Here is a 13,127-nt window from a genome sequence, read left to right as displayed (position 1 = left end):
GTACTGCTGGGACCTTCAGCTCCTACCCCTGTCCTTAAGTCACGGGAATGGTCATGGTGGCATCTGCAGCTGCTTTTGTGGGGCTAAGGCGTGGGGAGTCGGGATGCAGTGCTGTGAGCTGCTGGAGCCACCGGCAGTATTGATCTCAGCAGTGCTGAGAGGTGTTTTTTGCAATGGGCCCCTTGAAATTAACTGCTCATAAGGCAGGACAGAAAGTCGAAGGAAACAGGATTTGATGCCTCGTGGGGTCAGAGCTTTACAAAGTGTTCTTGGAGCTTAATTGCTCTGGTGCCAAGCTCTGGGCTCCTAATAATGGGCCTGGCAGGGCACTTGATTTCCAGCACGTGCTTGTATCCTGTGCTGGCAGCCCTTTCCCTGCCGAGCAGTAGCTGTGGCCAGCGTGTGCTCTGGGCAAGGGGCCACCTTCTGCATGCCAGGACCAGCACCATGGTGGGACAAAGCTGAGTGCCCGCTGCCACCACTCTCATCACAGACACCTTCCCACAGTCCCCAGGGTGTATCCAGGCTGCACAAAGGGCTGATCAGATGGAATCAGCATGTCATAGAATCATAGAATCATAGAACAGTTTGGGTTGGAAAGGACCTTAAGATCATCCAGTTCCAACCCCCCTGCCATGGGCAGGGACACCTCACACTAAACCATGGCACCCAAGGCTCTGTCCAGCCTGGCCTTGAACACCACCAGGCATGGAGCATTCACAACTTCCCTGGGCAACCCATTCCAGTGCCTCAGCACCCTCACAGTAAAGAATTTCTTCCTTATGTCCAATCTAAACTTCCCCTGTGTAAGTTTTAACCCGTTACCCCTTGTCCTATCACTACAGTCCCTAATGAAGAGTCCCTCCCCAGCATCCCTATAGCCCCCTTCAGACACTGGAAGCTGCTCTGAGGTCTCCACGCAGCTTCTCTTCTCCAGGCTGAACAGCCCCAACTTTCCAGACAAAGGGATTCCTAATTATTTCCTGGCAGGTAAAAGCCATCTTTCTTCTTGCCTCTGTTCAAGTGCAGTGCCCAGGCTCCCGGCTTCACCTTCCAGTGCCAGTTGGCAAATACAGTCCTGCCGCTGTGTGGGGAGCCAGGAATTCCCTGTGGAAGCAGCCAGATGTGACCTGCTGTGTGTGGTCCTGATGGAGCTGTGTGGTGTGGCTGTGGGATGTATCAGCTCCCCGCTGGTGGGGAGGAAACCTCAGTCTTAAATATTTAATCAGATGTTCCCATTACTGGAGAGCGAGTGTTGCTGTAAGCCATTACGGCTGCTGGGATGTTCTTTTTCTGGCCAGGCTTTGATGTTCCTGCTGGGACATGGTTATGTATAGGATGTTGTGAGCTTTGGAAAGGCTGGATGTTTGGTTACAGGTCTCAGTGGGAGCTGAAGATGGGGCCCCTGACTGTAGGTACCCAACCACTGCAAACCCTTGCAAAGACAGAGATCACAGAATCCCAGCCTGGTTTGGGTTGGAAGGGACCTTAAAGCTCCTCCAGCTCCAACCCCTGCCACGGGCAGGGACACCTTCCACTAGAGCAGCTTGCTCCAAGCCCCTGTGTCCAACCTGCCCTTGAACACTGCCAGGGATGGGGCAGCCACAGCTTCTCTGGGCACCCTGTGCCAGCGCCTCAGCACCCTCACAGGGAAGAGCTTCTGCCTAAGAGCTCATCTCAGTCTCCCCTCTGGCAGGTTCAAGCCATTCCCCTTGGTCTGTCCCTACATGCGCTTTTACAGAGCCCCTCTCCAGGTTTCCTGCAGCCCCTTTAGGCACTGGAGATGATGGAGACTAGACAAAGAGGTTGCACAAATGCTGGACCCACCACTGTGTGTGTGGACTTTATTGGATTCTCCAGCTTGTAGTTTAACTGGGGCACGATTCCAGCAGACAGATCTTACTTAGGGTTAGGCAGGTGGAGGCGGCCGGGATGTTAGTAGGTATTTATTCCCCTTTCCTGGGAAGTTCCTTCATTATTTGCTGAATTTCTGACCTGGAAGAGCTGTTTGCTCTGGTACCCTCCCGTGCATCTTCAGGGCCTGACTTTGCCCAGCCAGGAGGGCATCTCTCATCAGAGCATCATGGATCCCATCCTGCTCCTCCTCCCCTCTTCACCTGGGTACCACTGCCTGCAGAGTTGCAGCCACATAGCTCTGCAACGAAAAGCCAGGTGCATCGAAAGGAGACTGCAGAAGCTGCTTCACTTACTTCCAGCAGCTTCCCAGCACCTCTCTTGGGGTAGCTCAGGGCTTTGCTGGCAGCAGCTGCTGGAGGAATAGGGATGAGCCACCCTTCTGTGGTGAGGAGGGGCTGAGAGGGGTTTCTTTCACCTTTGAGGGCTTCATTTTGCAGGAGAGGAGGGAGCATAAATGAGCAGGAATTACCAGGCTGTTAAACTGTGCTCCTTCATGAAATATGTTTATTTTGTAGCCCGATGATTACTCTCTCATTGGCTTCTTTGCTATTGCAGAAACCTCTGCTTTATCCCACAAGGGTTATCATAACCTTAGAAATTGCTGGGTAGTTTCCATAGGTGAGAGAAGGTTACGCCTGGAGTATGGGGAGGGTTGATCTGGGGTGGCAAAGTCAAGGAAGATGGAGGTTTCAACACACCCAGAGATGCTTCAGCTGGGAGACTCTGGATCAAACCCAGCCTCAAGCAGGACTCGACTCCCCATTTCTGGAGGCTTTCAGTCTCTTTATGGATATGAAGCATCCAGCAGTCTTCACTCCACATGGCTTATCTTTGCAGCCCAGACAAAATGCCTTCCCATGGAACTCCCTGCAGATGGGATCTCCTGGCAGAACCCTGCCTGGACCTGCTGGAGCTGCTGCTGCTTGGATGAGCAGCAAACCCTCAGCATTAGCTGTCTTCTGGGGACGCACTGCAAAGGTTTCCAGCAAGGGTTGTGTCCTGCAGTGACAGGAAAACAGGGCTTTGTTGGACCTCAGATATAAATGCATTGATTGCTGAACTTCACCCCCTGGATGGGTATGGCTGTGTCACACGGGATCGATGATGGGCCATGGAAACAGTCCAGATGTGCATTGCAAAAGTAAAACCAATGCAGGTGGCTTAAAATTGCTTGGAAAACCTCACTTTTGAGGTCGTCATGTCCATTCTAGCAGGAGGAAAGGCTGGGAGCAGAGGCTAGGCAGTGGGTGTTCATCTCCTGGGCTCTGGTTTGCACTTTAAATTGACCGTGATGGGCTTGTTGCAGACCCCTGGGAGCTGCTTGGGCTCCTTTCATCCCCTGGATAATGGCCCTGTGCTTGCTGGGCTCTTGTAGACAGGGAGAAGCTAAGGGAGCAGAAAGGACAGAGCCTTCCTGCAGTCTGCCTTGCTGATGACAGCAGATGCGCACGGAGAAGATGCAATTAAATGTAATATAAGCTATTGGCTCAGTCTGCCAGCAGATGCCCACGAGATCCATTTAGTGCTGGACTTTCGAGCCCCAGGAGTGATAACATGGAAGGAAACGTTGGGTTAATTTGAAAATGGGTCAACGGGATGTAAAGATAACCCTGCAGTCATCTGATTTCAGGGAGCCTGCACCGCGCCGGGGAGGGGAATGCGTCCCCTGGTTGATTAAAGTACCTATAAGGGGAAAATAGCAGGATAAGAAGCTGCTGTAGATTTATTCTGGAGTAGGCACAGCTGGTGGAGGCAGCTGGTGCAGAGGCGAGCACGGCGCCTGCATCCGCTTGGATTGAAGCTGCTTCGGATGCTGCCTCCCAAAGAGGAATGAGGGTTGAGGCGATGCATTAATCCGGGATGCTGGGATGGGACTCTGGAGGTGCTGAGCTGCTGGCCATCCTTGGCTGGTCCGGGAAGGGAGGTTCCTCCAGGAGCTGGGATCAAGCAGTTTTCAACCCCAAATCTCTTGGCTGCGCTGGCTGAGGAGGAGGCATTTGAGCTCATCAATTTTGTTTGCGTAATTTCAAGCGCCATTAATAGTACATGGCACAAGGAAAAATCAGGGAAATTGCACTCCAACCATGGGTGAAATTGGGTTTAGTAGAAAATTAGTTGACTTAACTGGCAAATGATGAAAGCTTGAATAAAGAATGTTTAAATAAGGAGGAATGATAAAAAAAAGTCATCGTCATTCCCCCCCCCCAACCTTGGAGGTGCAGCCTGGATTTGCATGAACAGAATATTAAAGTGGTTATAAAGTGGTTAGGAAGGATAAGGGGGTAAATGAGAGAGATGCTCTGCTTCAGAGATCTACTTTTAGATCTACTCCAGGGAGTATAAATGGACGTGGCAAGTCCTGAGCACGCGGAGAAGGAACATGTGGCAGATCCCAGTGACGAGGAGGAACCAGGCATGCTTTACCTAACCATTGGAAAGGCTTTTTGGAGGCTTCAGTATGAGATACACTGATTATCACCTGCAGCTCCTTGCCAAGTTCGGTTGGGGCTTTCCAGCCTGACAGGTGATTTTGTAATGCAGCAGCCTGGGTGATGGGCACCAGCTAGAGGATGAGGTGTGCTGCAAGAGACGTGTTACAGTTGGAGGGTTTGGCTGATGAGTGAGGAGAAAGCAGTATGTATGTGAGCAAATCTGATGGGTAGTATTGCATCCCTATAACATCCTGGCTTAAAAGTTCCCCTTCAGCCTCCCTGGGAGGGGTGGCTCTCCTCATTGCTCTATTTATTGCACTGAGCTGAGAGCCTTTTCATTCCTGCCACCTTCCCAATGAGCCATGTCATCTAAATTGGGTGTAAAAGCGATAAAACTGGAGCATGTTTGCCCTGCAGCTGACCCGGGCAGGTGCCCTGAGCTCATATCCCTTGTGACAAGAGCAATGAAGCAGCTGCAAATGCAGCTCTTCACCTTCAGTTGAAATCCGGTGTTTTTCCTGGTTTGCTGAGTGATGTGGTTCCACGTTTGGTCACTCTCTGGAGTCATGGTCAGGGTTTTGGGATGACCCTTCACTGGTTTCAAGTCGGGATGGGGCTGGAAGAAGGATCAGGGTGTCCGGTGCTCAAGGGCTTGCCAGCCACATCAGAAGAGGGAGGAATGGTCAGGAGCAGAACAAGAGCCCTTTATTGTATCTATAATGGCCAGCCAACTTCAGTGACTACATATGATCCCTTTTGATAATGTTGGTGAAGAATAGGGAGAGATTGCAGAGCAAATGCCTGTGATAACTCTGTCACTTGGCTATTCCTCAGGTGGGAGAGCCGCGGATTTCCTCTGCATCAGCCATGGGATCAGTAGAGGAAATGCTTTTTATAAGTCTGGGTAAGGGATGAGGGCCTTATGGAAGTGCTCCTCAGAGGATGGACCCTTGGACTGTGGGTTCATTTGAGGTTCAGCTGAGCAATGGATAAAACCCACGGGCTGGCAGGAGGATTCTCAGGTTCAGAAAGGGAAATGAAGAGAAATTAGAAAAACCAGTAAGGGAAGTCATGTGGAGGGAAAGCTCCAAAGCTTGGGAATGTAAAACCTGGCTGGACCTTCTATTCCTAAGGGAAAGGAAAGTACAGGGATGGCTGGGATAAATTCCCATCTCCACATAGGTGCTAGGAGTAAGTGAAGAGCCCGGAAGAAAACAAAGACAGACATCTTGGCAGACAGGAGCTGAGGGTGAGATTTCACACTGTCTGAGCTCCGGCTTGCAAAGTAAAGCAGGCATTCCTCAGCCCTGTCACAGGGACTCAGAACAAAACAGGGCAATGAAGTGGTGGGAATGGGGCAGAGCCCTCCTGGACAGAATCAGCTCAACATGTTGGATTTCCATGGGGATGTTGCTGTTGCTCTTTGGATGCGAGTGGGGTTATGAGGGTGAGGATGAGGAATTAGTCTTCAGGAAGCAGGAAAACCACAAGCACATTGAAGGTGAGGATGGATCATTTGTATTTCCTAGCAAACTGGCACTCGAATCCCAAGTATGAGTAGCGAGGAGTTTTGAGCAACCTGCTGAAGCTGGAAGGTGTCACAGGGGGGTTCTTTCTGAGAAGGAAGAAACATGGTCCAGGCAAGCAGATGGGCTGTCAGGCTGACATCAGTGGTGCACTTAGCGCAGCAGCTTTGGAGAGAAGGATTCATCAATTCACGGAGGTAATTGAAAACAGGAGACATGCCACAGGTTTACCAGCCTTGTATCCTGCCAGATTAATCACACATCACCCTGGCAGCAAGGTAACTGATGAACTTGATAAAGAGATATTGCAGTCGATCTAGTTCGTCTGGACTTTCATAATGCATTTTAGCTGCTGGAGCAGGGAAGAGGGGCTGAGTATGGCTGTTGTAAGGAGCTGGCTGAAAACCCACTGAGATCCAGGGTCTGGCTGCTCCGGCTTTATGGAACTGTTCATAAATGGGACAAAAGGTGAGAAATGTTGATGGAATGTGCACAGCATCCAAGGACAGGCAGTGCCCCCAGAGTCAGGGGGAAGCTGAGGCGCTCTGGGATGTGGTGGGTACCTGTAAGGACTGGAGTGAGGGGAACGGTGGATGGGATGTGCTGGGAGAGCTATGGGGCTGGGAACACGGAGATCTTGGCTAAGTTGGGAGCCTTGCAGGCAGGGAGGAGGGGGAAGATGTGGCTTCACAAGTCTGTCACTGATGTGACTGCAGTGAAAGCAAACGAAATCTGGTGTCTGCGATGAGAGAGGCCCAGGGGGATGTGTGTATTGAATGAGAAGCTGGTGAGCCCTGGCTGGGAGTGCTGTGCAAAAGCCTCATCTTCCACATGGGAGGAGCAGGAACCCAGCTGGAGCAGGTGGGAAGATGGGCGGGGACCAAGGCTGCCTGAAACCTCAGAGTTTTGGCCCAGGAAATAAAGACTGGGGAGAAGAGAACCATCTGCATCCCCCTCCATCAGCTGGAGAGCTGGTTGATGGTCCCTGTTAACTCCCTGCAGGGAAATGAGTGTTGGTGTTACAGGGCTGTCGTGGTGCTGGGGCTGATCCCTCCTGCTTCTCCCCAGTCACTTAGGGGTGCCTCCAGGACGGGGAAACTGCCCCTTGACCAGTCCCTTACCTTTCGACCTGATCTACACTGACTACCATGGTCTTCAACAGATGAAGCAGCACATGGGGCTCTCCTTCAAGAAGTACAGGTGAGCAAAGCCACTCCCTTCTCTTACTTTGTATTACATCAATTAGCAAGCAAAGAGTAATGCTAATGACATTGAAGGACAGTCCCCATGTCCAAAGAGTGAGACCTTTTGATTTGTGCCTGGCTCGGCCTTGCTGTACCCCCCGTTGTCATGGCGTGAAGCGTTCTGCTCGCTCTGCAGCCTCACATGTGTAAGATAAAACCTCATTAAAAGGGACTGAATTGGGAAAAGGAATCCCTGCATGTGCCTGCAAGTGTGTGTGTGCTTCCACGTACTGTGCCTGCAGTCTGCAGCCAGGGGTGGCCACACCATAGAGGGAGACATGAGCCTTTTGTGTTTGCAAGAAACCCCATCCCTGGCTCCTTCGGCATCAAGACAAACGTCATCATTCCCTGGTACATCACCAGCCAGGAAAATATGCAGTTTAATTCACTGCTGATAGTCCTGCTATTTATTATGTTTTCTCCCATCTCTTCCACCATCCTACACAATTTTATTAGAGAGAAAAATGACAAGCGGTGTTATTGCTTTTAGTATAAATACATTTGCTCTTGCATTCAGCTTGTTTTGCTCTTCTCTTGCTTGATGTTCCCCTTCTCTCCTCAGTCTTGTGCTGGTAATGCCTGCCTCAGCATTCCCAGGATACTGGGAAAAGCATTAACAAGTCTTCAGGAGATGCATCATTCTCCTGGCCATCAGGGAGATGAAAGCCTGCAAGGGGAAGTTGCTCCTTCCAGGAGGGAGCAGTGGGTTGGAAAGAGCTGCTTGGGATGTCCCTGTACCCTCTGCTCAGGGAGCAGACAAGGGATGAGATGCTGGAGAACACCACATGTCCCTGGTAGTGGGACTTGGTCAAACCAAGGCCCCTGGGTCCTCTTCTCCCTCTCAGATGCCGTGTCCGGGTCATCGATACCTTTGGGACGGAGCCGGCGTACAACCATGAGGAGTACGCCACGCTGCGCGGGTACCGCACCAACTGGGGCTACTGGAACCTGCAGCCCGCCCAGTTCATGACCATGTTCCGTAAGTGGGGCATGAGGGCACGCGGGGAGGTTTTGGGGGCTCACAGGGACCACAGGGGCAGGTCTCACCTCCATCAGGAGGTGATGCCTGGGCAGTGCTGTCCTCCCCTGCTCCACTCCTGCTTCCCCCTGCCTGCCAGCGGTGCCCACATCTGCTTGGCCATCTCTTGGCTATAGAAATGATCCAGGGAGAGAGACCTGGCTTCTTCCTCTGCAATGGATTGCTGGCTCCAGCGCAGTCACGGCCAAACACAGGGCACAGCCAGGAGCTTCCAGATCCTGGGAGGGGAAAGCTTTGTAACCTGGGTTGCAAAGCCTGGTTTTAGTTCAGCTGGGGTTCTACAGGTGAGAGGCAGCTCAGTGATTGGTGTATGCCTGTGGCATGGAAAGGAGAAGTGCTTGTCTGAAAGGAGCCCAGTGACCCATTGGGTGCTGGGTGGCTCAGACGTTGCTTTTTCCTGGATAAAGCCCATTTGGCAACCTTAAAAATGTCTTACTTCTTAAAGAGTCACCCAAGTGAGTCCCAAACCCTGTATTTTGTGAGCTGCTTGGATGGGGATCCATGCCATTTTTAACTCGAGCTCCAGCAAAGCTCTGGAGCTGGGCTAATCTCAGCCCCGTGCTGCAGTGGGTCTGCATCCTCAACCGTGGTGAAGTGCTAGAAAACATCTGTCCAGCCGCATGTCTTCTCCCCTTGGTGTCCACAGCTCACACCCCTGACAACTCCTTCATGGGCTTCGTGTCAGAGGAGCTCAACCAGACAGAGAGGCAATTCATCAAGTCCAACAAAGTGAGCAGCATGGCAGTGGTGTACGGGAAGGAGGCCAGCATCTGGAAGGTGGGTGCACCCAGCAGGATGGGGCAGTTGTAAGGCCAAGCTGTGAGGTAGCAGCAGCCTCTGGCTCTAACCCTGAGCTTTTGAGGCTCAGGTCTCAATGTGTTTGTGTGAAACATCCTTGTCCCATTCATAGAGGGGAAGCTGAGGCTGCTGCAGTGGTGTGGCATGTCCAGCACCTCCAGGCAAACAGGGCAAAGGCTGATGAGATCCCATCCCCTTTGCTTTGGGTGATGCTTCCTCTGCTTAGACTGAGGATTTCACACCTGTGATCTTATGCAGTTGATTACAGTGATTGCTGTTAGGTGATGTCCTGTGCCATGATGGGGATGGTTGGTCTCTGCTTCCATGCACCCTGTGGAAGGGGGACGTGCTGGCCTCCCATGCCTATAACAGTGTAGAAGAGGGGTGGGCAATGCATGGGGCAATATCCCCAAAAGAAAACATCCCCCCTGCATCCCTATAGCAGCCAGGGGATATATGTCCTCCCCTCTGTCTTACCCAGAGCTAGCCAGCTGGTTTTCCTTCCAGGGCTTGGAAAAAAGGAGGTAGTTCTTGCTGTCTCTTGATTTATTTCTATTTCTTTCCCTTCATGCACCACCTGGGGCTGCTCCAGTTGCAGGTACTGTACCACACACACTGCTGGGCTTTACCTCTGCGCATCCGCTTGCGAGAGAAGAGGTTTTGCTAGACTCGACTTTGCCTTGTTACAGGCTCAGTCCTCCTGAGCTGCTGGATCAATGCAGTCTCCTCTCCATCCCCATCACCTCACAGGGGTGCCTGTGGTGGGCCAGGATCCAGCCACATTTCCTGTTCACTGGTGTTTGTGGCTTTCCCATCACCTCCCATGTCTGAGAGCAAACGCCCCAGCATCCAGCTATTTCGGGGTCTCTGTAAGGACCTACTAAAACCCACTTCATCTCAGTTTAGGGGAACTGGAGTATCTTGTCTTTCTTTTCTATCATTCCTCCACCCTTTCTTATCCATTTGGGCTTAGTTAGGTTAATTTGGGAAGGCACTAAAGAGACTTAAAACCTCAGACCCGACATTTCCCTCCACCCTTATTGCGGCAAACATCCTATTAACCTGAATTCACAAACAGCATCAGTTCTCCCAGAACTGAATATTTGGGGTAGTTTCTTACCAGGTAAAGGGGCTGGTTCTTGCTGGTCACTGGATCTCGAGGCCAGGCTGCCTAAGTATTGCTTTGTGTGATAAAATAAGAGGGAAGAGGAGCTTCTCCTTATTTTGAGTGATTTTGAGGTCTAGGAAGGAAAAAACTACCTCCATCTTCTGGAGCTGGCTGCTTCTTTACAAGCATTGGACCAAGCACTGTCTCCAGAGCAGGATCTTTTTGACATTTGGAACATCTCATGAAGCACCCTTTCCTGCCATTTCTCATTTCCTGCCCCTCTGAACTTCTTGTCTCTGGCTTGCAACAGGAGCCAAGGTTCTAATAAGCTGGGAAAGGCCATTTCCATTAGATGCTGCCCAGTTCCTATGGGTTAAAGCAGCTCTGATGCAGTGCTTGGAAGGGAGTCTCCTGTGCCAGCCCATCTTCCAAAGACGTTGTATTAGGGAATTGATATCCAGCTCCAGGAACACCTTAGAGCAGCTCCAGTGCCTAAAAGGGCTACAGGAAACCTGGAGAGGGGCTTTGGACAAGGGCCTGTAAGGACCTATGCTATTGACCCCCTTAATGTTCCAGGTAATGAAGCAGGATTAAACCTGAGTTAGGAAGTCCCGAGGACTTGTTGGAACAGGGGGACACCAGCAAGCTTTGGTCTTTGCAAACTTCCCTCTGAGTCCCATGAAACCTTTCATTCAGCAGCTCCAGAGTGGAATTTGCCCTCGGAAGTGGCAGGGGAGGCAGGGCTGGAGGTGCTGGGTTCAGGGTGCTGGGTCCTGCAGCCATCCAGGCTCACTGGGAGTCTGGGATGATCCAGGATGCGTGCCCAAGGGAAGCAGAGGGGAGGATGTGGGTTTTGCACTGCTGTGGGTTTGCTTAAAGCATCGCAAGTGCTCCAGGACAGGAGTTTGAGAGTTAAATCTCCCCCTCATAACATGGAGGGGGTCAGGTCCATCTTCTGGTGCGGGTCACACCTCTGCCTTCCTCCGCAGGGCAAGGAGAAGTTCCTGGCCATCCTCAACAAGTACATGGAGATCCACGGCACGGTTTACTACGAGACGCAGCGGCCGCCCGAGGTCCCGGCGTTCGTGAAGAACCACGGGCTGCTGCCACAGCACGAGTTCCAGCAGCTGCTGAGGAAGGCCAAGGTGGGCAAGTGTCGTGGTCTGAGCCCAGCCGGTAACTCAGAACCACGCAGCCGCTTGCTCTTTCCCCTCTTCTTCCCCCCTGCTCCCAGAGGGATGGGGAGGAGAATGGAAAGAATGTAAACCCCACAGGTTGAGATAAGAACAGTCCAGTAACTGAGGTATAACACAAAGCCACTACTGCTACCACCAATAGTAATAACAATAAGGGAAATAACAAGGGAAGAGAATACAACTGCTCACCACCCACTGACCGATACCCAGCCCGACCCGAGCAGTGATCTCACCCTCCTGGGTAACTGCTCCCAGTTTCTATACTGGGCATGACGTGCTGTGGTATGGAATACCCCTTTGGCTGGTTTGGGTCAGGTGTCCTGGCTCTGCTTCCTCCCAGCTTCCCCTCCTCCCTGGCAGAGCATGAGACTGAGAAAGTCCTTGGTCAGAGTAAACATTACTGAGCAACAACTAAAACATGGGTGCTATCAGCACTGTTCGCAGGCTAAAAGTCAAAAATACAGCTACTAAGAAGGAGAAAGAAGGTTACAGCTGAGCCCAGGACAGCAAGGGGCAGTGGGACAGATCCTGTTAACCAGCGGTAGTGAGGGCTCAGTTGCCTTGAGAAAGAAAACCCAATTAAAGGAGGAGGCAGGCCGGGGAGAGGCTGTTATCTGCTCTCTTCCCAGGCGCTATCAGCAGGGCTAATTAGCTGGGAGCAGAGCAGAGCACATCATTTCAAATGAGGATGTGTCTGATGAATTTCTCCTTGCACACTGTCTGCAGATGGAGCACAAAGTTCCCTGATTAATTCATTTATTGCTAAGGAAGGGGGAGGTTCCCCCCATCCCAGCTGTGATAAGAATAAATGTGATTCTCGGAGTGTGCAGGTTATGGGCACATCCTGGTCACCTTCAGTTCCATCCAGGGGAAATGTTGATTCACCAGCCCAAATGGTGTTGGCAAAGCAGTATTTCTCCATACAGGGCCAGTCATAGCCACATGGGGAACTTGCAGCTCCTGATCACCCCATTGCCTTGCACAAGTGTGCTGTGAGCTGTGGGGCAGGGGGAGTTTTAGCACGTGTAACCCTACAGGGTGTAGAGCTACATGGAGCTGCCAGAGAGGCAGGGTGAGAGCAGCAGAGGGGGATAACGGCAGGTTACTTTAGAGACTATCCTATGGGGTTGGCCACGTTTGCTCACCAGCACATGGGTTTCTCCTTTGCAGCTCTTCATTGGCTTCGGGTTCCCCTATGAGGGTCCTGCCCCACTGGAGGCGATCGCCAACGGCTGCGTTTTCCTGCAGGCACGCTTCAACCCCCCACACAGCTCCCTCAACCACGAGTTCTTCCGCGGGAAGCCGACCTCCAGAGAGGCAAGTGTGGCAGGAGGAGGGTGGATGGGCTGGATGGAGCCAGCCCTTCACAGCAGGGTGGGGGGCAGCCCGGCGAGGAGCAGCCGCTAAACTGGGATGCTCCAAGGGGGCATCTGAGGCTGGAGCAGCTCTGCTCTGGAGCCAGGCTGAGAGAGCTGGGCTGGGGCAGCCTGGAGAAGAGAAGGCTCCTGAAGGGGAGACCTGAGAGCAGCTCCAGTGCCTGAAGGGGCTGCAGGAAACCTGGAGAGGGGCTTTGGACAAGGGATGTAGGGACAGGCCAAGGGGAATGGCTTTAACCTGCCAGAGGGGAGACTGAGAGGAGCTCTTAGGCAGAAGCTCTTCCCTGTGAGGGTGCTGAGGCGCTGGCACAGGGTGCCCAGAGAAGCTGTGGCTGCCCCATCCCTGGCAGTGTTCAAGGGCAGGTTGGACACAGGGGCTTGGAGCAAGCTGCTCTAGTGGAAGGTGTCCCTGCCCGTGGCAGGGGTTGGGGCTGGAGGAGCTTTAAGGTCCCTTCCAACCTAAACGAGGCTGGGGTTCTATGAGATAATTT

At 52.2% G+C, this 13,127-nt stretch overlaps 1 protein-coding gene across 1 annotated transcript in view; it reads left to right on the top strand.

The window, feature by feature from the left end:
* MGAT5B (alpha-1,6-mannosylglycoprotein 6-beta-N-acetylglucosaminyltransferase B) overlaps window positions 1-13,127 on the top strand; it is a 64,639-nt gene that overhangs the window by 41,088 nt on the left and 10,424 nt on the right. Inside the window, exons 9-13 of the mRNA XM_062639923.1 lie at window positions 6,944-7,075; window positions 7,965-8,098; window positions 8,805-8,935; window positions 11,054-11,209; window positions 12,431-12,577. Of these exons, the coding sequence (XP_062495907.1) occupies window positions 6,944-7,075; window positions 7,965-8,098; window positions 8,805-8,935; window positions 11,054-11,209; window positions 12,431-12,577 (700 nt within the window). The remainder of the gene's footprint in view (window positions 1-6,943; window positions 7,076-7,964; window positions 8,099-8,804; window positions 8,936-11,053; window positions 11,210-12,430; window positions 12,578-13,127) is intronic.

The sequence above is a fragment of the Pezoporus occidentalis genome, unplaced genomic scaffold (genome assembly GCF_034315485.1).
Source record: "Pezoporus occidentalis ecotype Australia unplaced genomic scaffold, CSIRO_AGI_Poc_V1 ctg62, whole genome shotgun sequence".
Taxonomy (NCBI): Eukaryota; Metazoa; Chordata; class Aves; order Psittaciformes; family Psittacidae; genus Pezoporus; species Pezoporus occidentalis.
The sequence above is the reverse complement of the archived record's forward strand: the minus strand, read 5'-3'. Positions and strand labels throughout refer to the sequence as shown.